The 26,261-nt window shown below is 35.1% G+C and overlaps 1 protein-coding gene across 1 annotated transcript in view; it reads left to right on the plus strand.

The window, feature by feature from the left end:
- LOC100371738 (voltage-gated inwardly rectifying potassium channel KCNH6-like) overlaps nucleotides 1–26,261 on the plus strand; it is a 189,221-nt gene that overhangs the window by 134,993 nt on the left and 27,967 nt on the right. The window contains exons 7-8 of the mRNA XM_085501340.1: nucleotides 9,657–10,115; nucleotides 13,782–14,181. Coding sequence (XP_085357466.1) covers nucleotides 9,657–10,115; nucleotides 13,782–14,181 — 859 coding nt within the window. The remainder of the gene's footprint in view (nucleotides 1–9,656; nucleotides 10,116–13,781; nucleotides 14,182–26,261) is intronic.

The raw sequence follows: 26,261 nt of genomic DNA on the forward strand, positions 1-26,261 counted from the left end.
GCATACACTGTTCAAAAATATTTGTCGATGTTATTTTCTTGTTGCTAAGAGCCCAGAAACATTTCAATTGTTTTCTCTCGAACTTCCCTCATCTATTCTTCTAAAAACTGAAATTTAAATTAGAATCTGTAAAAAAAACTACCCTGAATTATTAAGAAAATTGTTTCTTAATTTACATCTTATAAATAATGTGTATTTTAGAGACCAGTGAATCATTCTCTTAAATAGCGTATGACACCTCGTAAAATCAGTAGATCAATGCTGTGCGTCTTAACTTGTACTACCGGGGTATAATTGCATTAGCTATATCAGGCAACCCAGCAGGTTTGCCTCTATTCTAAAACAACTCATCCTGTCTAATTGGAACATGAGCAGCCTCTCAGCTACTTTCAGATGAGCTATTTCTAATTTTTAGATTTTAAGATTTATTTACTACGTGTGGGTTATAAAGGTGATTGTTTAATTGTCTCGTTCAAGTGTTAGTTGTGAGATTTATTGGTAGAAATAATACAAATCACAGCATATTAAACGATTTCAGAAATTTAAATAAACTCCAAACAAATAGTATTTATCAGTTTTTTTCTGAAAGTTTTGCGAATTTTCTTCATGATAATTATCTCATAAAAACCAATCATCAATTGAATACTGTAGAATACTTTATTTTCGCTTGGAATTTATTTTCGCTATTTTCGCTGAAGGGATGATTCCGTGAAAATAAAATCCAGTGAATATACTTTATTTCCTATATTTCACATTAAACTCATCAAAAATCAGTGAAAATAAATACCATACAAAACAATCAAAAAGCCTTTTCAGCGAAAATTAATTCCAGCAAAAATGAATATATGAATTGTTGAATTGATTCTTTGGGAAAAGCAGTGTATCCTACTGATTAATGTTTTAACTAGCCATATTGTGAATTATTATAAAACTATTTTGAAACATGTGGGAGGTTGTAAGTTATATGTTGCTTTGGTCTCTTTAAGTTGTATATTATCTAATTTTGAGTATGTCATGAATGTAATACAATTAAGTTGGCAAAGCAATATAGTACAATATACAAAATATTGCGAAATAGTGTTTATATTGGATCTGCAATGTATGTATGTGGCAACACAGTTGGAATATATATATTTACATATCACAGTCGTATAGCCGTAATTGTGGTCATGGTGTGTTTGTTGTACCACCTGCTTAGAGTGACTCATGACTGATTGTCTTTGAAAGTCTGATAATAGTCTTTGCTTTAACAAATGAAAATCCATGATGAGTTCATTAGTAGCAATACTAACACCATGTGACTAAGCACCGGTCACTCGGTGGGCCAAGCAACTGTCTAGAAAATTATCAGTTAAAACATCGAATTTCACAGAATGATATTGCTTTAAAGAGAAGCACGTAAAAATGTGATTGCAATTAACTAAAAGAGTGAATTAAATATGAAGGTTAAAAGAATTGAGTGCACCAATTATAATCCTGCTTCTGTCTGACCTGTCTGCATGGTGACCTACATGAACATGTACCTGGGAAAGTATTGCATTTAAATGTCTCTTTGTGCCAAAACCAGGCATTTAAAATCAAGCTCATTGAAAAGTTTTCAAGTGGAATGTTTCTTTTTAAGTCTTCAGTTTGCCATTGACAGCCTATTTAATATAATTAATGTGGAGTGGAGTAACAGACGCTCTGTATTGCTGTGAACAAAATGTGGTGAGCATGCCGACAAGCTTACCAAATGAAATATAATATACAAGTCATGTATAATGAGATATCACTGCTGTCCACACTATATGGTATACTGTATTCATTGTCTCTCCCTAATGTGCTATCACTGCTGTCCACACTATATGGTATACTGTATTCATTGTCTCTCCCTAATGTGCTATCACTGCTGTCCACACTATATGGTATACTGTATTCATTGTCTCTCCCTAATGTGCTATCACTGCTGTCCACACTATATGGTATACTGTATTCATTGTCTCTCCCTAATGTGCTATCACTGCTGTCCACACTATATGGTATATTATATTCATTGAGTGTCTCTCTTTAATGTGCTATCACTGCTGTCCACACTATATGGTATATTATATTCATTGAGTCTCTCTCTTTAATGTGCTATCACTGCTGTCCACACTATATGGTATACTGTATTCATTGAGTGTCTCTCCCTAATGTGCTATCACTGCTGTCCACACTATATGGTATACTGTATTTATTGAGTGTCTCTCCCTAATGTGCTATCACTGCTGTCCACACTATATGATATACTGTATTCATTGAGTGTCTCTCCCTAATGTGCTATCACTGCTGTCCACACTGTATGATATATTGTATTCATTGAGTGTCTCTCCCTAATGTGCTATCACTGCTGTCCACACTACATGGTATATTATATTCATTGAGTGTCTCTCCCTAATGTGCTATCACTGCTGTCCACACTATATGGTATATTATATTCATTGAGTGTCTCTCCCTAATGTGCTATCACTGCTGTCCACTCTATATGGTATATTATATTCATTGAGTGTCTCTCTCCCTAATGTGCTATCACTGCTGTCCACACTATATGGTATATTATATTCATTGAGTGTCTCTCCCTAATGTGCTATCACTGCTGTCCACACTTTATGGTATATTATATTCATTGAGTGTATCTCTCCCTAATGTGCTATCACTGCTGTTCACACTATATGGTATATTGTTTTCATTGAGTCTCTCTCCCTAATGTGCTATCACTGCTGTCCACACTATATGGTATACTTTATTCATTGAGTGTCTCTCCCTAATGTGCTATCACTGCTGTCCACACTATATGGTATATTATATTCATTGAGTGTCTCTCCCTAATGTGCTATCACTGCTGTCCACACTATATGGTATACTGTATTCATTGAGTGTCTCTCCCTAATGTGCTATCACTGCTGTCCACACTATATGATATACTGTATTCATTGAGTGTCTCTCCCTAATGTGCTATCACTGCTGTCCACACTATATGGTATATTATATTCATTGAGTCTCTCTCTTTAATGTGCTATCACTGCTGTCCACACTATATGGTATATTATATTCATTGAGTCTCTCTCTTTAATGTGCTATCACTGCTGTCCACACTATATGGTATACTGTATTCATTGCGTGTCTCTCCCTAATGTGCTATCACTGCTGTCCACACTATATGGTATATTATATTCATTGAGTCTCTCTCTTTAATGTGCTATCACTGCTGTCCACACTATATGGTATACTGTATTCATTGCGTGTCTCTCCCTAATGTGCTATCACTGCTGTCCACACTATATGGTATATTATATTCATTGAGTCTCTCTCTTTAATGTGCTATCACTGCTGTCCACACTACATGGTATATTATATTCATTGAGTCTCTCTCTTTAATGTGCTATCACTGCTGTCCACACTATATGGTATATTATATTCATTGAGTCTCTCTCTTTAATGTGCTATCACTGCTGTCCACACTATATGGTATATTATATTCATTGAGTCTCTCTCTTTAATGTGCTATCACTGCTGTCCACACTACATGGTATATTATATTCATTGAGTCTCTCTCTTTAATGTGCTATCACTGCTGTCCACACTATATGGTATACTGTATTCATTGAGTGTCTCTCCCTAATGTGCTATCACTGCTGTCCACACTATATGGTATATTATATTCATTGAGTGTCTCTCCCTAATGTGCTATCACTGCTGTCCACACTATATGGTATACTGTATTCATTGAGTGTCTCTCCCTAATGTGCTATCACTGCTGTCCACACTATATGATATACTGTATTCATTGAGTGTCTCTCCCTAATGTGCTATCACTGCTGTCCACACTATATGGTATATTATATTCATTGAGTCTCTCTCTTTAATGTGCTATCACTGCTGTCCACACTATATGGTATATTATATTCATTGAGTCTCTCTCTTTAATGTGCTATCACTGCTGTCCACACTATATGGTATACTGTATTCATTGCGTGTCTCTCCCTAATGTGCTATCACTGCTGTCCACACTATATGGTATATTATATTCATTGAGTCTCTCTCTTTAATGTGCTATCACTGCTGTCCACACTATATGGTATACTGTATTCATTGTGTGTCTCTCCCTAATGTGCTATCACTGCTGTCCACACTATATGGTATATTATATTCATTGAGTCTCTCTCTTTAATGTGCTATCACTGCTGTCCACACTACATGGTATATTATATTCATTGAGTCTCTCTCTTTAATGTGCTATCACTGCTGTCCACACTATATGGTATATTATATTCATTGAGTCTCTCTCTTTAATGTGCTATCACTGCTGTCCACACTATATGGTATATTATATTCATTGAGTCTCTCTCTTTAATGTGCTATCACTGCTGTCCACACTACATGGTATATTATATTCATTGAGTCTCTCTCTTTAATGTGCTATCACTGCTGTCCACACTATATGGTATACTGTATTCATTGAGTGTCTCTCCCTAATGTGCTATCACTGCTGTCCACACTATCTTGTATATTATATTCATTGAATGTCTCTCTCTCTAATGTATTATCATGTTGTCCACATTATGCGTTACTGTGTTTGATACAGTGTTAACATCTTGTATTACATCTCAGTTTTTCTTCCTTTGGTAATACCGCTTTTATTCCTCAAAGGTCACATTCATGGTATTTTCAGTGCTATAAAAATTTTAAAAAGTGACTTTATTTTATTGATATTTCCTAGACTTGAATAATTTAGTTAGCTACAAAAAATATACATTCCCAAATAGTGATGCTGTCGTCCCAACAAAAGTACCAGGATGAAAGTGGCCAATTGTGTAATTCATGTATCATTTGACTAAATGTACAACATGAGGAATATATTACCATCGAATCAGTGGCATTATTATTATGTATATATGAAGTGGCATTCGCTCATTCTACATGTATTATTTAGTTGGGATCAAAACTATGTGACCTCAATTTCTTTAGGGAATTCAGGTTGAGATATTTGTAAGAGTTATTGACTTGTTGTACGTGACATACAGGAAAAGCTGTTTCGTTATTAGTAACAAGCTGTCTGTTTTAGAATTATAATAACAGCTATTTTTTTATTTATTTGATATATATTGTATATTATTGTAGATGTTTTCCGAATAGTTTGTTTTTGTGAAAGCTGGGGTGTGTTTTATCTACCGTATGGGAGTTGAGCTGTGCTACAGTTGATATTTCAATGTTCCTTCAGACAGATTGCTGAGTATGATACTTCCCTGTTTGAACCTAACATTATATATTTATTAAATAATAATGCCCATCGGACAAGTGTTTCAATTTCATGTATGGCTATAGGTGCAGAGGAAAGAAATTTAATGTTTTATTTAAAACATAAAATATTATATTATAAAATATTAAATTATTATTGTTTTTTTCTGTAATAATGTGTGTATGATATTCCAAATGTGCCCTGGCAAACAACTATTTCACTTGGTTCCATGTACTCTCAGTGCAACAATGGTATCTTTATAAATAGCTTGAAATGTCAATTGTGGTCGAATCTAGCAGGACAATCAACATGCAAAGTGTGCATCAACATCATTTCGAAATGTTCCAGTGTTATTCAATCGGTCAATAGAAACCTTTTGTTTCAGTTTGAATTGAGAAATTTATAAATATTTATGAAGATGAAAGGAATGTCTCTATTGCCACGAGAGTAGTATCAATTGATCGTTTAGAATCTTTATGGCAGTGTATTATATTGTGTTGCATCTGGTAGAACATACTTATATAACTAGAAGAAAATTAGAAGCATATTCTAAACATTTAGTAAATATATAAAATAAGAATTTTGTTGAAATAATACTTCTCAAAAAAGATTGAGTATAATTTTCATGTTACAACAAAAAATCTTCATGTCTTTATGCACTGTATATCTAGAGTCTGCCAAATTCACATTATTATTGCATTTCATATATCAGATATGAATATTGATATTATAAGAAACATGATATGCATGAACCACTTCATACATTGCTTGAATAATAAACAAAATTCTCTAACTTAATGATAACAAACATAGGCATGTACCATTTCCATTTTTGTTCTGAACTATAAGTGCATGCACTTTTACTCTTGATTAATATAACATTGTTGGCAGCCACTATTGATTTACACGTAGTCTAGTCTGTCTTGATGTTAGCCAATTAAAAAAAACTAAAAATAGTCTGTATACTAATTCTTTGTTGTTTTGTCCGAAAATATATTTGTAATCGTTTAAATTGTACACAGCTTATTCAGTATGTATGTTTGCTCAGTAAATATGGACACAGTGTTGTACTATACAAAAATGTAGGTGGAGAGTGACTGTTGTATGCTTGCACAGAGTTGTAATCTGGATGAAGAGTGACTGTTGTATGCTTTCTCAGTGAATATGGGCACAGAGTTGTACTATGGGTGGAGAGTGACTTTTGTATGCTTGCTCAGTGAATATGGGCACAGAGTTGTAATCTGGGTGGAGAGTGACTGTTAATGTTGTATGCTTGCTCAGTGAATATGGGCACAGAGTTGTAATCTGGGTGGAGAGTGACTGTTAATGTTGTATGCTTGCTCAGTGAATATGGGCACAGAGTTGTACTATGGGTGGAGAGTGACTGTTGTATGCTTGCTCAGTGAATATAGGCACAGTGTTGTACTATGAGTGGAGAGTGAGAGTTGTATGCTTGCTCAGTGAATATGTGCATAGTGTTGTACTATTGGTAGAGTGACTGCTGCTTAGTGAATATGGGCACAGTGTTTTACAACGAGTGGAGAGTGACTGTTGTATGCCTGCTCAGTGAATATGGGCATAGTGTTGTACTATTGGTAGAGTGACTGCTGCTCAGTGAATATGGGAACAGTGTTGTACTATGCTGAGTGGAGAGTGACTATTGTATGCTTGCTCAGTGAATATGGGCATAGTGTTGTACTATTGGTAGACTGACTGCTGCTCAGTGAATATGGGCACAGTGTTGTACTATGAGTGGAGAGTGACTGTTGTATGCTTCCTCAGTGAATATGGGCAGTGTTGTACTATTGGTAGAAGGACTGCTGCTCAGTGAATATGGGCACAGTGTTGTACTATGGGTGGAGAGTGACTGTTGTATGCTTGCTCAGTGAATGTGAGTACAGTCTTGTTCTATGGATGGAGAGTGACTGTTGTATGCTTGCTCAGTGAATGTGTGTACAGTCTTGTTCTATGGGTGGAGAGTGACTGTTGTATGCTTGCTCAGTGAATGTGAGTACAGTCTTGATCTATGGGTGGAGAGTGACTGTTGCATGCTTGCTCAGTGAATGTGAGTACAGTCTTGTTCTATGGGTGGAGAGTGACTGTTGTATGCTTTCTCAGTGAATGTGGGCACAGTGTTGTATAGATGGAGAGTAACTGTTGTATGCTTGCTCAGTAATCTTTGTACATTATTACAGCTGTACTGTGGGCAGTGATTGGGAACTTTTATATACTGTGCAATGAATTATTTCACTGTTCTAAACAATGTAAGAGCTTCTGATCAATGAAATTAACAATTTAAAATGAAAAGTACCTCAAAAATCAAATTTTTGCTACCTATACGTGTTGTTGCAGTAGTCGTCTGTTCTGTCCTTCAATGTAACGGTGAACTTTGACAATGCCCCTTAGCTTTCCAATGTTGACTTACTTTAGTATTATTAACTTGAGTCAACTTCTTTAATGGTATTCCTATCTTATGTATTTTGTATATACATTTTGCCACATTTAATTCAGGTAATTTTATCTTTGTTTTTTACATTGCATGGCCCCCTATATCGAGAATGACATGACAATTACGTTGCCTTTTTCATTAATTCAACTGTTGTCAGTTATCTAAGACAGAATAATGTTATTATGGATACTTGAGATGACTTGTTGTGTAATTTTGTTTTCTCAGCGGATTATTTGACAGTGAGTGATGATAGAACAAAAAGCAATTTGTTGTCAAGATTACCGAAATATTTATAGTTGTTTCACAAGATATCAAAACACATTCCAATAGTGTAATATATTATTGTTGTCAACACTATATGCTGTTGTATTCACTGAGTTATATCATTGCTGTCCATACTGTTTGGTATTGTCGGTGTTTCTCTTTCTAATGTAATATGACTCCTGTCCACACTATATGGTAATGTATTCATTGAGTGTCTCCCTCCTTAATATAATATTATTGTTGTCCACAATATATTTTAATAAATTTGTAATAACATTTGTGCTTCTGGATGCTATATATTGTATAAGTTTACAATCCTCATTTTAGTTTTACGTTTTTATGCTTTCAAAAACCAATGCCAACAAAATAATTCTGTGATGCAATTCAATGCTTATCGTGTGAAACCATTGTGAATATCTCACCTACATAAATAACTTTTCCTCTGTCATTCAGATCAACATTTGTCTTCAATGTCTAAATGCTTAATATGATTGCCAAAATTCCTTGACTTCAAATTTTATTCTTACCTGCATAATAAATGCATGATACTAAATTGTGTTATATCAACTGCAATAGTTACCATCCACTGGCAATTCCGGGAGTGTAACTGTTCACATGTGCAGTGGTTTGATTCTGACATTCTATAAACCTTTAATTTACAGCTATATATAAACTGATTTACTATTATATACACTCAATCATTTTTTTATGTGAATATTTTTTTTATCGACATCTGGTTGAAATTGGCTGTGATAATCAAAATATGCACTTAATTCTAATTGGTTGTAATTTTATATTCTCTCCAATTTTTTAGTTTGATATTTTCAATTTTAAGTGATGTAAGAAACAAATTTTTTTTGACTCTGGGATACCCAATGTCTGTATGTCTGTTCCGCCAGTATCTGAAGAACCACTTTTCAGAATTATGGGAAATTTAGTGTATACAGGTAGATACTCTAGGACAAGATGCAGACCTAGTTAGTTTTTGATTGACACCATGCATATTAATGAATATATTTGCATAATAATTAGCCAATTTTTAGCTCTCCCACTGATTTATCAAGAACATATTTCATTGAAACTTGATACATCATTGCAGTGTTGCACAAACATGATTGGGTTATGGTATAAAAGCTCTCTTTATTAATTACCTTTTTTGCATAATAATTAGACAATTTACTGCTGTTTGATTCATATTTGAAACAGCCTTTGATATATAGATGCATTGGAGTAATGCACAGATCTTATTAAAATATGCAGGGAATCTGTGCATAATAATACCTAAGTTGATGATAATTAGCCAGTAATTAGTTATTTCAGTATTTACATCAAGATTTCAATGAAACAAGATTCATTGTGTATTTTAAGCATATTTCAATGAAACTTGGACAACCCACATGCCTGATTATTGTGAAAATTAATTAATATCTAATTTGCATAATTCTCTATTTTTAGCAGTTCAACCATAAAACATAGGCACATAGAGGGTTTAAATGTTGGGGTTCCCTGTTTCTCTACTTCAATATTGTGGATCAAATTACTTTCAGGCAATTATGATTCTCACACGGCCGAACTATATTTATTTCTTGTATCCAATTCCCTGAGCACATGGATGTTCTTTCTAAGCATTCTTTGATTTTTGTTTGAAGATTTGTCAATTGGTGACATTAATGTGGTTGATTACAGGTCCTCTCTCTTGGTGCTGATGTCTTACCTGAATACAAGTTACAACAACCAAGGATACATAGATGGACAATACTTCACTATTCCCCTTTCAAAGCAGTATGGGACTGGATTATTCTTTTACTTGTTATCTATACCGCCATATTTACACCTTACGTTGCTGCATTTTTGTTGAACGAGGATGAAAAAAGGACCAAGTTGAATAAAGATCCTGAAACACGAGTGAACTACGGAGCTTCTAATCGCTATGGAGATCCACTTGTCATAATTGACTTGATAGTGGATGTCATGTTTATTATTGATATTTTAATAAATTTTCGGACAACCTATGTGAATAAGAACGATGAAGTTGTTTCACACCCAGGCAAAATTGCTGTACATTACTTTAAAGGCTGGTTTCTCATTGATGTAGTTGCTGCCATTCCATTTGATCTCTTACTATTTGGATCAGAGACAGATGAGGTAAGTGGTTTAACCAACACTTTCTCTGGCACTTTCCTTAGATACAATTTGTTTGTATAAGGTCTTGAATTTCAGTAGAATTCTTTCGAAATTGATCATATAGGCGCTCTTTACTTTGATTCATTATTCATTGTTAGTTGTATCCATGCAGATATTGACAGTCTCATCTCCACATGCATGAGAACACATTAGTCATTAGGTTGGCCTTGTATCAATACCCTGATGTGTTCGCTAATTTGCATATAAGTCAAGAAAGATGTGGAAATGGATAATTCTGTTAAATCCAACAGCAAGGAATAGACATTACTTTACATATTATCCATGCATCACAACTGTGTAATAATGATGTGGACAGTTATTTGCATGTTTAAGCAGTCGGAAATACAATCTCACTAACGCTTACAAGTAAATGCTTTCAAATGGTGCAGTGCAGTATATTACATCGCATCAATCAGAAAAGTTCAAGAATGCGAATTGTGAGAGAAAGAAATTCTGAAAATTGGAAGATATAGACATATGACCTTCACAATATTTCTATGAATAATGCAACTTGGAATGGACAATTACATTTATTTTGCAATAAGGAATTTTCAACTTCTTCTCTGAAACTCTTTCCAGGATTGTTTCATTTACATTGATAAGTAATGTTCTCTCACAATTTGAAATATAAATGTACCATGCAAATTCAAGTGATATACTGTGAAATACTTTATTTTAGCTAGAATTAATTTTCGCTGAAAAGGCATTTTGGGTGTTTTGTATGGAAGCGAAAATAAAGTATTCTACAGTATTCAAAATTGATAACCGGGCAGTGGACTATTCGGTAGGTTGCTTAATATGTGTTGTCATCTTGAGATAGGAATTTAGTTTTCTAATATGTCACAATACTTTGTATAGTGGTTTGAATTCTATGTGTGACAAAAATACATACCCCAGCCTTCTTGCAAGTGACTTGCTTTGCGCCAGTGGGAGACCGACTTAAGTCGTTTAAACCTCAGATGAATAACCTTGATTAAGATCGGCAGCTGTTTGTGCTTGTTCAGGTGTGGTTGATTCCAACAGAACAGATCAATTGACTCTGTTAACATGACGTCATCATTCTGCCTCAAGCACTAGATTACATATTATTCGTAACTTTGTGACGTTAGTAACTGTTGTATTATCAAACATTACCTCTTTGCATTTATATATAAACTGACATGCTTGGTATTTAATTGTAGATGGAAAATATATTTTGAACTCTGCACACACTTTCGCTTTATCTTCCTCGTCTTTATTCATAGAACTTGGGTCATTAGTTTACTAGTTTCTGTGGAATTTTGAAATAAAAGTCTGTACTTGAGTGTTTTAGCAACGGGGGAAATCTATGTACATTGACAAATTTTCATAATACTTAACTCATTATTAGCCCTAAGCTTTTTTTCCTCACGTAAAAATAATCTACCGGTAATATATTATGTCACTAATTAATAAAAATCCAATCAAAGCTATCATTACTCGCAAAATTAATGAAAAAAAACAAGTTAATTAGATGATGTTTGTTTTTTGCGTATATACAAATATACATAGTGTGTAAATTGTACCTACTGGATTTCTTGACACGCATGTTGAAAACGCTGGTTAATTGAATGATATTTTCAGAATGTAGTATTTCAGGTGTTCAATTACATGCAAACGTGATCCAAATCTGCTCTGTAATAATCTCATTTCGTTTGTGTTATCCTGAGATCCAATTTCAGCTTATCTGTGTGTGTCTTTTGTAATGGAACTTATCAATTGCTTTTGTAGCATTGCATCTCGTAAAGAAAGGTGACAATTAAGAGGAATGTACATTCTATCCCTGGCAAATGCTCCTCACCACTGTGCATTATCGGTAAACTTTCTAGCATATCCACGATCAATCTCCCATCTCAGTATTCACAACTTCTGTAATTTGTTTTTTTTTAAACCTATTTATTCATTTATATTTATTTAATTTTTTTCTAATGGTTAAAAAAATTATGACAACAGAAATTAGACATATTATAAGACTTGATTTTTGAATGTGTTTTTTTTTTCTGTGTTGGCCTTTTGCTGTAATGCTTTGATGGAGTGACTCTACACTACAAAAATGTGTAGAAGTGTACGTATGCTTCATATGGAGAAAGGACAGTATTTTAGAAACTTCTGTTACGATTTTCATTAAGACAATACCTGCTACAGTTTTATTTTGTGAAAAGTATGTGTTTGATGGTCTTAAAAAGTCGATTATAACTGAGTTTATTGATTATCATCCTAACTAACAGTCAACCTATCGACACCTGCCTGGGTGGCAAGTGTTTATACAAATTGTACAGAGAACAAAATAATATGACTGACCTTATACTCTAAGTCCTTATTCTCATTTACCCCAAACCATTATTTAGCAATTGCCAGAATATTATTTGTTCACAATTGTTTCATTCCTGGATTTCAGATTTTTTTTTAGTAAAGAAATAAGTTGAGTCTTCAAATACCGACTTTATAAATTTGGCTTGTTATAACACCCATTGCGATCCACACAATCTGATTGTTGAAGTCAATTGGCCATCTGTTTTTTGCACAAATGTCTGTATTTCAAGTCTGAGTCAGATGACTCAAATCTATGTGCATAATAATCACCTAATTTACATATTAGTATTTGATCATTATGCTGTATTCTATTACAGCTGATTTAAATTTGAATATAGTGTGTCCTCTTCTTATTCAGATAATTTTCAGGTGAATTGCATGATTGTCAAACCAATTTAATAAATTGGGCCTCAATAAAATATTTTGTTGAAAATTTGACAGAAAAAAAAAATGTGCCCATTAAGAAACAGCTGGCAAATGTTTTTTTTTTCAGCTATATTTTATTTTCCTGTAAATCATCATATGTTCTTTAGTTATCCATTGAGAATTAAATGACATTATTGGCCATATACAACAATGAATTTTTTTTAAATTAGTTTGGTTACTATATTGTGACTCGTATATGCATGTATATTTTGGTGCATGTGATTTCAAACATTTCTGAAAAAAATATGTCTCCTTACTGTGCCTAATGTATTTGATTCATGGATTGGCATGACTTGCCATACTTCAGTAAAACTGACACAGCTCAGAATATTATCAATGTTCTTGTGTTAGTTAACAATTTATAACCATGAATATTACTGGTATGTAATACATTAAGCTATATTTTTTAAAAAAGGAAAATGTTCTAGAGCAGAAAAAAACAAAACAAATTTTTTATTGACCAACAAATATTCCTATTTTATTTTTTTGGCAAATATATGCAATCCCCCCAAAATTAGAGGAATGGGTGGGGGAGTTGATCAAAAGTTGATCCTGTTTTTTTTGCCCAAGTTAAAATTTAGAAGAAAAAAATGTTTACGTATTATATAACACATAAATCAAAAATAGTTTACTTTAGATTTAATATCAACATGAATTTCGTATTTACGATCACCAGCAGATTTTCCAAACAAAATACTGACCTCACCACAATAGCTGATTTCTAGACCGCAATACACTAAGCTGACATACTAATCTTCATAGATTAGAGAACCTAAATCAATAGGATTACTTGTTAATCTAAACTCCTGAGGGAAGTTAGCTATTCATACAAACCTTTTCTATTAAACTGTCTTTTTGTTGATATTACAGACTGCTACGCTTATTGGACTACTGAAAACTGCTCGTCTGCTACGTCTGGTAAGAGTCGCCAGAAAACTGGATCGATACTCAGAATATGGAGCGGCTGTACTTTTGCTTCTTATGTGTACATTCGCCTTAATTGCTCATTGGTTAGCGTGTATTTGGTACGCTATAGGCAACGTGGAAAGACCCATGTTAAAATATAAAATAGGCTGGCTAGACCACTTAGCCAAGCAGACTCACCAGCCTTATTTTGATAATGCTACGAATAGTGGACCTACAATGAAATCAAAGTACATTACTGCATTATATTTCACATTCAGCAGCTTAACAAGTGTGGGATTCGGAAATGTTTCACCGAATACCAACTCTGAGAAAATATTCTCAATCTGCGTCATGCTCATAGGATGTAAGTAGACTTTTTTTTTTTTTTTTTTTTTTTTTTTTATTAAATTGCAAGATCATTATTATATTTTAAATTGCATTGCGAAATAGCAACAAAACATATTTATAGTTTCTGAATGTAATACGCTATTAATAAAGTGGAAGGACTATATGTATCTACCCAGCATGGGTCCAGGCATACAATATGTAATACAACTAACCATATTAAGTGTGAGTTATTACATTATGTCAGTACTTCATATCAACCTGTTGTGTACAAGGTGACTGTGTAACATTTTGTGTGTTCTTATGATTCAATCAATGAAGGGCAAAAAAGGACAGGAAATGGGTTTACACCGAATGACTGACATGTGTCCACTTCATGAAATCATTGTAATCCTGTAAGAGCTGCTTGCTTGTCATGTCATGGTTGTCATTTGGTTTTAACAGAACTAATCGTTGATTTGTTCCGAGTGCTGAAAAAATATGGACAGCCAAATATGATAACCCTAATATTAATTTATGTTTAGGTGCCAACTGATGTTATGACATGTGTTTTCCTGTGATTTAATTGCTATGACAAGTGTCGTTTGTCCACTGGCTGCACTCGGATAGTTTGTAGCTCCCCGGGAAACTCTCACAATCTTTGCTCTCTCATGCACAAGTAAGTGCATGTAATTAGTCCTCGTAAGAAAGGGTCCTTTCGTCTTTTTTTCAGCGTGTTCATACCCCTGTCTTGCATAGATCAATTTCATACAATAGACATGCAATAGTTAAACACAAGACAGACACTGAAATTGTACTTGAGATGAGAAGAATTTTCACTGCAGATTATGCTTAACTTGTTGCCATTGGCGATGACCCGGAAATTGACACTTTTTTTTTAATTTTGTATTTTTACTGTCCAGGCATCGTCTGTTTTGGCAGGTGGGTAACATGAAACAGAAAATGTTTTTTTTCTTAACCTTTGTGAATGAAAATCTATGAACTGCTCTAACTTTTATGCGAGTCAAATTTTCACAAATTGGTTATTGAACATCTAAGTGTTTCGTGGGGTTACTTAAAGACACACAGTCACAGCGACTTTCATGAACTGTTATCCTCTTGAATGCTATTAAATAATTAAATAGTGCAAAATCTGGGCAACGGGAAACTAATCTGTTTACAGTATCTTAATCACTTTTGGTCATATAACTGTAAACAATTATATTTGAAAGTTAATTATGGACTGGTTGCACTTCAAAGTTTAATCACTACAGTTAAAGGTTATTTTATTAAATCCTAATAACTGATTATTAATCAGTTATTACTTCTAAAAATAATCACTGCTGTAGTGATGAGTTGACATTTCTACCCGCATAGCAAAAATTGTTTGATTTATATTTACGTCTGTACGTCATTCTTAAATTCAGTCTTGAACCTCGTAAACAAGACGTGATAGAAAATGACAGATTGAGGTGCCATTTCCTGACATTTCTTTCGCGGATGTGGAGGAAAAAAACACTTGCATTTTCAAGTACCGGTAGCTCATTACCAGTGAATGGTATTATTACCATGACGATATATTAACTTAATGAGCAGTTGTTCTCTAATGGGAATTTTAAGACAGTTGTCACTCAACACACTTGACTTATTTTAAAATGCTAACAATGAATATAACAAATGTCAACATTGTTGAGATGCTTGAACCGTTCACTGTCATCTATGTGCTTGAACCGTTCACCGTCATCTATGTGTATGTATAGAAAACAGGAGATGGTTGAAAATTTATAAAGTTATAATTTGGATCCTCTTTGCCCATTTGTGAGTGTATTCGTCTAACATATCATTTCTCTCACATACTCTGATTGATGTACATTTCAAAAAATTACTCATCTGGTATCATTTTGTTTGTATATTTCCTTACCCGCTTCTCAGATTTGTATTTGATGTGTTGTTTTCATTTTAATCCCCTTGAATTAATACGAAAACAAGATATGATATTCATATAAACGAAAAAAAATAAGAGAAATAACTTTAAAGTTTATGCTAGAATTTTGTGATTTCACAATTCTAAAATATGAATTAAAGACACTCTTTTTTTAGCCCTGCTGTCGATTTTGTCGAGCGGAGTTATTGTCTGTCGTTGTTCGTGTCAACTTTTTATTTTTGTGACTTCTTCTTGAAAACTACAAACCTGAATGCTTTGATTCTTGGTTTATGTACCTTAGGCAGACCTCTCTTTGATTTGTTCATTTCGTGATGATATCTTTAATTCTCTAATTTTGATAAATATTTTTGTCTTTTTTGGTAAAAAGTGATATTTTTGACTTCTTGTTAAAAATCTCAAGTCTTGATTGCTCTCTCAGATTTATTTATATTTCATGATAATATCTTCAGTTTTATAATTTGGATGAATATTTTATCATTTTTGGTAAAAAAGTGATATTTTTGACTTCATGTTAAAAACTGCAAGTCCGATTGCTTTGATATTATACATATAGGTACCTCAGGTAGACCTCTCAGATTTGTTCATTTTCTAATGATATCTTTAGTTCTTGAAATGTGCATTGCTAACAGCGGAGCTATCTCAGCCAAGAGGCGGCTTGTTTACAGTTTAGCATACCAGGAAAGAATATATATATTGTTCATTAGTTGATACAGTAGGTTTTATAAAAGTTATAAAATTAAAATTTGTACGGTAATTTCCTCATGTTTGCCAGGACAATTAGAAAAAATGTGTATATTTTTGTGGAATATTACCTTGCACTATTGCATATACAAATGTACTAGCCTGCGTTATTGGTAAGGTTTTTATACAGTAGGTTGTACAGAGAGAAAATGCGTTATTGGTAAGGTTTTTATACAGTAGGTTGTACAGAGAGAAAATGCGTTATTGGTAAGGTTTTTATACAGTAGGTTGTACAGAGAGAAAATGCGTTATTGGTAAGGTTTTTATACAGTAGGTTGTACAGAGAGAAAATGCGTTATTGGTAAGGTTTTTATACAGTAGGGTGTACAGAGAGAAAATGCGTTATTGGTAAGGTTTTTATACAGTAGGTTGTACAGAGAGAAAATGCGTTATTGGTAAGGTTTTTATACAGTAGGTTGTACAGAGAGAAAATGCGTTATTGGTAAGGTTTTTATACAGTAGGTTGTACAGAGAGAAAATGCGTTATTGGTAAGGTTTTTATACAGTAGGGTGTACAGAGAGAAAATGCGTTATTGGTAAGGTTTTTATACAGTAGGGTGTACAGAGAGAAAATGCGTTATTGGTAAGGTTTTTATACAGTAGGGTGTACAGAGAGAAAATGCGTTATTGGTAAGGTTTTTATACAGTAGGGTGTACAGAGAGAAAATGCGTTATTGGTAAGGTTTTTATACAGTAGGGTGTACAGAGAGAAAATGCGTTATTGGTAAGGTTTTTATACAGTAGGGTGTACAGAGAGAAAATGCGTTATTGGTAAGGTTTTTATACAGTAGGGTGTACAGAGAGAAAATGCGTTATTGGTAAGGTTTTTATACAGTAGGGTGTACAGAGAGAAAATGCGTTATTGGTAAGGTTTTTATACAGTAGGGTGTACAGAGAGAAAATGCGTTATTGGTAAGGTTTTTATACAGTAGGGTGTACAGAGAGAAAATGCGTTATTGGTAAGGTTTTTATACAGTAGGGTGTACAGAGAGAAAATGCGTTATTGGTAAGGTTTTTATACAGTAGGGTGTACAGAGAGAAAATGCGTTATTGGTAAGGTTTTTATACAGTAGGGTGTACAGAGAGAAAATGCGTTATTGGTAAGGTTTTTATACAGTAGGGTGTACAGAGAGAAAATGCGTTATTGGTAAGGTTTTTATACAGTAGGGTGTACAGAGAGAAAATGCGTTATTGGTAAGGTTTTTATACAGTAGGGTGTACAGAGAGAAAATGCGTTATTGGTAAGGTTTTTATACAGTAGGGTGTACAGAGAGAAAATGCGTTATTGGTAAGGTTTTTATACAGTAGGGTGTACAGAGAGAAAATGCGTTATTGGTAAGGTTTTTATACAGTAGGGTGTACAGAGAGAAAATGCGTTATTGGTAAGGTTTTTATACAGTAGGGTGTACAGAGAGAAAATGCGTTATTGGTAAGGTTTTTATACAGTAGGGTGTACAGAGAGAAAAATCAATTTTGACAATCTACCTAGATTGGTAGGATGTGTCCTGCATTGACTCTCAGACACATAATTGCACTTTATTTGCATACTTATAAAAGCTGATGGAACAAAAGTGCCTTTCAGAGAATGTTACTCTGAGAAGACAGTTAATTTAGTCTATTCAGAATCAAAAAATGTCAAATTGGTAAAATTAGTACATTCATAGGTGCCGAGAAAGCATTGGTAATAATAGATACCACCTGACAAAGACACTAATTGCTAGCAAATATGTGTTCAATAGTTTTTTTTTTTTATTTTTGTATGTAACAGCACCACGGTAAATCATTACATTTAGATTGTGTGTATGACCTTTGACCTGCATATCGTATCTTGCTTACCTGAATTGTCATCTTCATTAATGTTAATGAAATTCCAGCACCAGTAATGATTGGTTTGCATCCCTGGAAATAAAGTATTGTAGCAGTAGCAACAATTAATTTGTTTGTTTTTAGGAAAAACCTGAAATTTGTCAGGACATTCTTATTAACACTCGGCAGAATAATTTTGCTGAAGTGAAACTAATACGTGAGTGAAGTTTGTGTTTCCTCGTCTCTCTCCACCAATAAACTTGCTTTAATTAAATAACAACACAGAATACATGTAAAACTGAACAATCATTCCCTCGGGATAGGCTTCATTAGGCAATGCAGGATACCTAAACATGACCTTTAACCTTTGAGTTGTCACGGGGACATGAGTTATGGTACTGTTTATGGGCATTCTGTGCCTGGGGTCCTACTCAATAAAAGGATTTTACTTTCTACCTACTCAATGAACTTGCTTTTTATGCTTTAAATTTGTAGTGTTTACAGCTTTATTAAAAATATCGTAATGACAATTCTTATGTATAAAATATCAAACATGAATTTGAAATTTCTCACCTGTGATGTGGTAATTGAAATCAATTCACATGCATCCCTGAGATTTGGTAATTGAAACCAATTAACATGTACATCTGTGATGTGGTAATTGAAATCAATTCACATGCACACCTGTGATGTGGTAATTGAAATCAATTCACATGCACACCTGTGATGTGGTAATTGAAATCAATTCACATGCATCCCTGTGATTTGGTAATTGAAACCAATTAACATGTACATCTGTGATGTGGTAATTGAAATCAATTCACATGCACACCTGTGATGTGGTAATTGAAATCAATTCACATGCATCCCTGTGATGTGGCAATTGAAATCAATTCACTTGCACACCTGTGATGTGGTAATTGAAATCAATTCACATGCACACATGTGATGTGGCAATTGAAATCAATTCACTTGCACACCTGTGATGTGGTAATTGAAATCAATTCACATGCACACCTGTGATGTGGTAATTGAAATCAATTCACATGCATCCCTGTGATTTGGTAATTGAAACCAATTAACATGTACATCTGTGATGTGGCAATTGAAATCAATTCACATGCACACCTGTGATGTGGCAATTTAAATCAATTCACTTGCACACCTATGATGCGGTAATTGAAATCAATTCACATGCACACCTATGATGTGGCAATTGAAATCAATTCACATGCACACCTGTGATGTGGCAATTGAAATCAATTCACATGCACACCTGTGATGTGGTAATTGAAATCAATTCACTTGCACACCTGTGATGTGGCAATTGAAATCAATTCACATGCACACCTGTGATGTGGCAATTGAAATCAATTCACATGCACACCTATGATGTGGCGATTGAAATCAATTCACTTGCACACCTGTGATGTAGTGATTGAAATCAATTCACATGCACACCTGTGATGTGGCAATTGAAATCAATTCACATGCACACCTATGATGTGGCGATTGAAATCAATTCACTTGCACACCTGTGATGTGGTAATTGAAATCAATTCACATGAACACCTATGATGTGGCAATTGAAATCAATTCACTTGCACACCTGTGATGTGGTAATTGAAATCAATTCACATGCACACCTGTGATGTGGCAATTGAAATCAATTCACTTGCACACCTGTGATGCGGTAATTGAAATCAATTCACTTGCACACCTGTGATGTGGTAATTGAAATCAATTCACATGCACACCTGTGATGTAGTGATTGAAATCAATTCACATGCACACCTGTGATGTAGTGATTGAAATCAATTCACATGCACACCTGTGATGTGATAATTGAATCAATTCACATGCACACCTGTGATGTGGTAATTGAAATCAATTCACTTGCACACCTGTGATGTGGCAATTGAAATCAATTCACTTGCACACCTGTGATGTGGTAATTGAAATCAATTCACATGCACACCTGTGATGTGGTAATTGAAATCAATGCACTTGCACACCTGTGATGTGGCAATTTGATCAATTCACATGCACACCTGTGATGTGGCAATTGAAATCAATTCACATGCACACCTATGATGTGGCAATTGAAATCAATTCACTTGCACACCTGTGATGTGGCAATTGAAATCAATTCACATGCACACCTATGATGTGGCAATTGAAATCAATTCACTTGCACACCTGTGATGTGGCAATTGAAATCAGTTCACATGCACACCTGTGATGTGGCAATTGAAATCAATTCACATGCACACCTATGATGTGGCAATTGAAATTAATTCACTTGCACACCTGTGATGTGGTAATTGAAATCAATTCACATGCACACCTATGATGTGGTTTTTGAAATCAATTCACTTGCACACCTGTGATGTTGCAATTGAAATCAATTCACTTGCACACCTGTGATGTGGCAATTGAAATCAATTCACTTGCACACCTGTGATGTGGTAATTGAAATCAATTCACATGCACACCTGTGATGTGGCAATTGAAATCAATTCACTTGCGCACCTGTGATGCGGTAATTGAAATCAATTCACTTGCACACCTGTGATGTGGTAATTGAAATCAATTCACATGCACACCTGTGATGTAGTGATTGAAATCAATTCACATGCACACCTGTGATGTGGTAATTGAAATCAATTCACTTGCACACCTGTGATGTAGTGATTGAAATCAATTCACATGCACACCTGTGATGTGATAATTGAATCAATTCACATGCACACCTGTGATGTGGCGATTGAAATCAATTCACATGCACACCTGTGATGTGGTAATTGAAATCAATTCACATGCACACCTGTGATGTGGTGATTGAAATCAATTCACTTGCACACCTGTGATGTGGCAATTGAAATCAATTCACTTGCACACCTGTGATGTGGTAATTGAAATCAATTCACATGCACACCTGTGATGTGGCAATTGAAATCAATTCACTTGCACACCTGTGATGCAGTAATTGAAATCAATTCACTTGCACACCTGTGATGTGGTAATTGAAATCAATTCACATGCACACCTGTGATGTAGTGATTGAAATCAATTCACATGCACACCTGTGATGTGGTAATTGAAATCAATTCACATGCACACCTGTGATGTGGCAATTGAAATCAATTCACTTGCACACCTATGATGTGGCGATTGAAATCAATTCACTTGCACACCTGTGATGTGGTAATTGAAATCAATTCACATGAACACCTATGATGTGGCAATTGAAATCAATTCACTTGCACACCTGTGATGTGGCAATTGAAATCAATTCACTTGCACACCTGTGATGTGGTAATTGAAATCAATTCACATGCACACCTGTGATGTGGCAATTGAAATCAATTCACTTGCACACCTGTGATGCGGTAATTGAAATCAATTCACTTGCACACCTGTGATGTGGTAATTGAAATCAATTCACATGCACACCTGTGACGTAGTGATTGAAATCAATTCACATGCACACCTGTGATGTGATAATTGAATCAATTCACATGCACACCTGTGATGTGGCAATTGAAATCAATTCACATGCACACCTGTGATGTGGTAATTGAAATCAATTCACATGCACACCTGTGATGTGGTAATTGAAATCAATTCACTTGCACACCTGTGATGTGGCAATTGAAATCAATTCACTTGCACACCTGTGATGTGGTAATTGAAATCAATTCACATGCACACCTGTGATGTGGTAATTGAAATCAATGCACTTGCACACCTGTGATGTGGCAATTTGATCAACTCACATGCACACCTGTGATGTGGCAATTGAAATCAATTCACATGCACACCTATGATGTGGCAATTGAAATCAATTCACTTGCACACCTGTGATGTGGCAATTGAAATCAATTCACATGCACACCTATGATGTGGCAATTGAAATCAATTCACTTGCACACCTGTGATGTGGCAATTGAAATCAGTTCACATGCACACCTGTGATGTGGCAATTGAAATCAATTCACATGCACACCTATGATGTGGCAATTGAAATCAATTCACTTGCACACCTGTGATGTGGTAATTGAAATCAATTCACATGCACACCTATGATGTGGTTTTTGAAATCAATTCACTTGCACACCTGTGATGTTGCAATTGAAATCAATTCACTTGCACACCTGTGATGTGGCAATTGAAATCAATTCACTTGCACACCTGTGATGTGGTAATTGAAATCAATTCACATGCACACCTGTGATGTGGCAATTGAAATCAATTCACTTGCGCACCTGTGATGCGGTAATTGAAATCAATTCACTTGCACACCTGTGATGTGGTAATTGAAATCAATTCACATGCACACCTGTGATGTAGTGATTGAAATCAATTCACATGCACACCTGTGATGTGGTAATTGAAATCAATTCACTTGCACACCTGTGATGTAGTGATTGAAATCAATTCACATGCACACCTGTGATGTGATAATTGAATCAATTCACATGCACACCTGTGATGTGGCGATTGAAATCAATTCACATGCACACCTGTGATGTGGTAATTGAAATCAATTCACATGCACACCTGTGATGTGGTGATTGAAATCAATTCACTTGCACACCTGTGATGTGGCAATTGAAATCAATTCACTTGCACACCTGTGATGTGGCGATTGAAATCAATTCACATGCACACCTGTGATGTGGCGATTGAAATCAATTCACATGCACACCTGTGATGTGGTGATTGAAATCAATTCACATGCACACCTGTGATGTGGTGATTGAAATCAATTCACTTGCACACCTGTGATGTGGCAATTGAAATCAATTCACTTGCACACCTGTGATGCAGTAATTGAAATCAATTCACTTGCACACCTGTGATGTGGTAATTGAAATCAATTCACATGCACACCTGTGATGTAGTGATTGAAATCAATTCACATGCACACCTGTGATGTGGTAATTGAAATCAATTCACATGCACACCTGTGATGTGGCAATTGAAATCAATTCACTTGCACACCTGTGATGTGGTGATTGAAATCAATTCACTTGCACACCTGTGATGTGGCAATTGAAATCAATTCACTTGCACACCTGTGATGTGGCGATTGAAATCAATTCACATGCACACCTGTGATGTGGCGATTGAAATCAATTCACATGCACACCTGTGATGTGGTAATTGAAATCAATTCACATGCACACCTGTGATGTGGCAATTGAAATCAATTCACTTGCACACCTGTGATGTGGCAATTGAAATCAATTCACTTGCACACCTGTGATGTGGTAATTGAAATCAATTCACATGCACACCTGTGATGTGGCAATTGAAATCAATTCACTTGCACACCTGTGATGCAGTAATTGAAATCAATTCACTTGCACACCTGTGATGTGGTAATTGAAATCAATTCACATGCACACCTGTGATGTAGTGATTGAAATCAATTCACATGCACACCTGTGATGTGGTAATTGAAATCAATTCACATGCACACCTGTGATGTGGCAATTGAAATCAATTCACTTGCACACCTATGATGTGGCGATTGAAATCAATTCACTTGCACACCTGTGATGTGGTAATTGAAATCAATTCACATGAACACCTATGATGTGGCAATTGAAATCAATTCACTTGCACACCTGTGATGTGGCAATTGAAATCAATTCACTTGCACACCTGTGATGTGGTAATTGAAATCAATTCACATGCACACCTGTGATGTGGCAATTGAAATCAATTCACTTGCACACCTGTGATGCGGTAATTGAAATCAATTCACTTGCACACCTGTGATGTGGTAATTGAAATCAATTCACATGCACACCTGTGATGTAGTGATTGAAATCAATTCACATGCACACCTGTGATGTGATAATTGAATCAATTCACATGCACACCTGTGATGTGGCAATTGAAATCAATTCACATGCACACCTGTGATGTGGTAATTGAAATCAATTCACATGCACACCTGTGATGTGGTAATTGAAATCAATTCACTTGCACACCTGTGATGTGGCAATTGAAATCAATTCACTTGCACACCTGTGATGTGGTAATTGAAATCAATTCACATGCACACCTGTGATGTGGTAATTGAAATCAATGCACTTGCACACCTGTGATGTGGCAATTTGATCAATTCACATGCACACCTGTGATGTGGCAATTGAAATCAATTCACATGCACACCTATGATGTGGCAATTGAAATCAATTCACTTGCACACCTGTGATGTGGCAATTGAAATCAATTCACATGCACACCTATGATGTGGCAATTGAAATCAATTCACTTGCACACCTGTGATATGGCAATTGAAATCAGTTCACATGCACACCTGTGATGTGGCAATTGAAATCAATTCACATGCACACCTATGATGTGGCAATTGAAATCAATTCACTTGCACACCTGTGATGTGGTAATTGAAATCAATTCACATGCACACCTATGATGTGGCAATTGAAATCAATTCACTTGCACACCTGTGATGTTGCAATTGAAATCAATTCACATGCACACCTGTGATGTGGCAATTGAAATCAATTCACTTGCACACCTGTGATGTGGTAATTGAAATCAATTCACATGCACACCTGTGATGTGGCAATTGAAATCAATTCACTTGCGCACCTGTGATGCGGTAATTGAAATCAATTCACATGCACACCTGTGATGTGGTAATTGAAATCAATTCACTTGCACACCTGTGATGTAGTGATTGAAATCAATTCACATGCACACCTGTGATGTGATAATTGAATCAATTCACATGCACACCTGTGATGTGGCGATTGAAATCAATTCACATGCACACCTGTGATGTGGTAATTGAAATCAATTCACATGCACACCTGTGATGTGGTGATTGAAATCAATTCACTTGCACACCTGTGATGTGGCAATTGAAATCAATTCACTTGCACACCTGTGATGTGGTAATTGAAATCAATTCACATGCACACCTGTGATGTGGCAATTGAAATCAATTCACTTGCACACCTGTGATGCAGTAATTGAAATCAATTCACTTGCACACCTGTGATGTGGTAATTGAAATCAATTCACATGCACACCTGTGATGTAGTGATTGAAATCAATTCACATGCACACCTGTGATGTGGTAATTGAAATCAATTCACATGCACACCTGTGATGTGGCAATTGAAATCAATTCACTTGCACACCTGTGATGTGGCAATTGAAATCAATTCACATGCATCCCTGTGATTTGATAATTGAAATCAATTCACTTGCACACCTGTGATGTGGTAATTGAAATCAATTCACTTACACACCTGTGGTGTGGTAATTGAAATCAATTCACTTGCACACCTGTGATGTGGTAATTAAAATCAATTCACTTGCACACCTGTGATGTAGTGATTGAAATCAATGCACTTGCACACCTGTGATGTGGCAATTTGATCAATTCACATGCACACCTGTGATGTGGCAATTGAAATCAATTCACATGCACACCTATGATGTGGCAATTGAAATCAATTCACTTGCACACCTGTGATGTGGCGATTGAAATCAATTCACATGCACACCTGTGATGTGGCGATTGAAATCAATTCACATGCACACCTGTGATGTGGTAATTGAAATCAATTCACATGCAC

Source organism: Saccoglossus kowalevskii, chromosome 7 (genome assembly GCF_978046115.1).
Source record: "Saccoglossus kowalevskii chromosome 7, keSacKowa6.1, whole genome shotgun sequence".
NCBI classification, from domain to species: domain Eukaryota; kingdom Metazoa; phylum Hemichordata; class Enteropneusta; family Harrimaniidae; genus Saccoglossus; species Saccoglossus kowalevskii.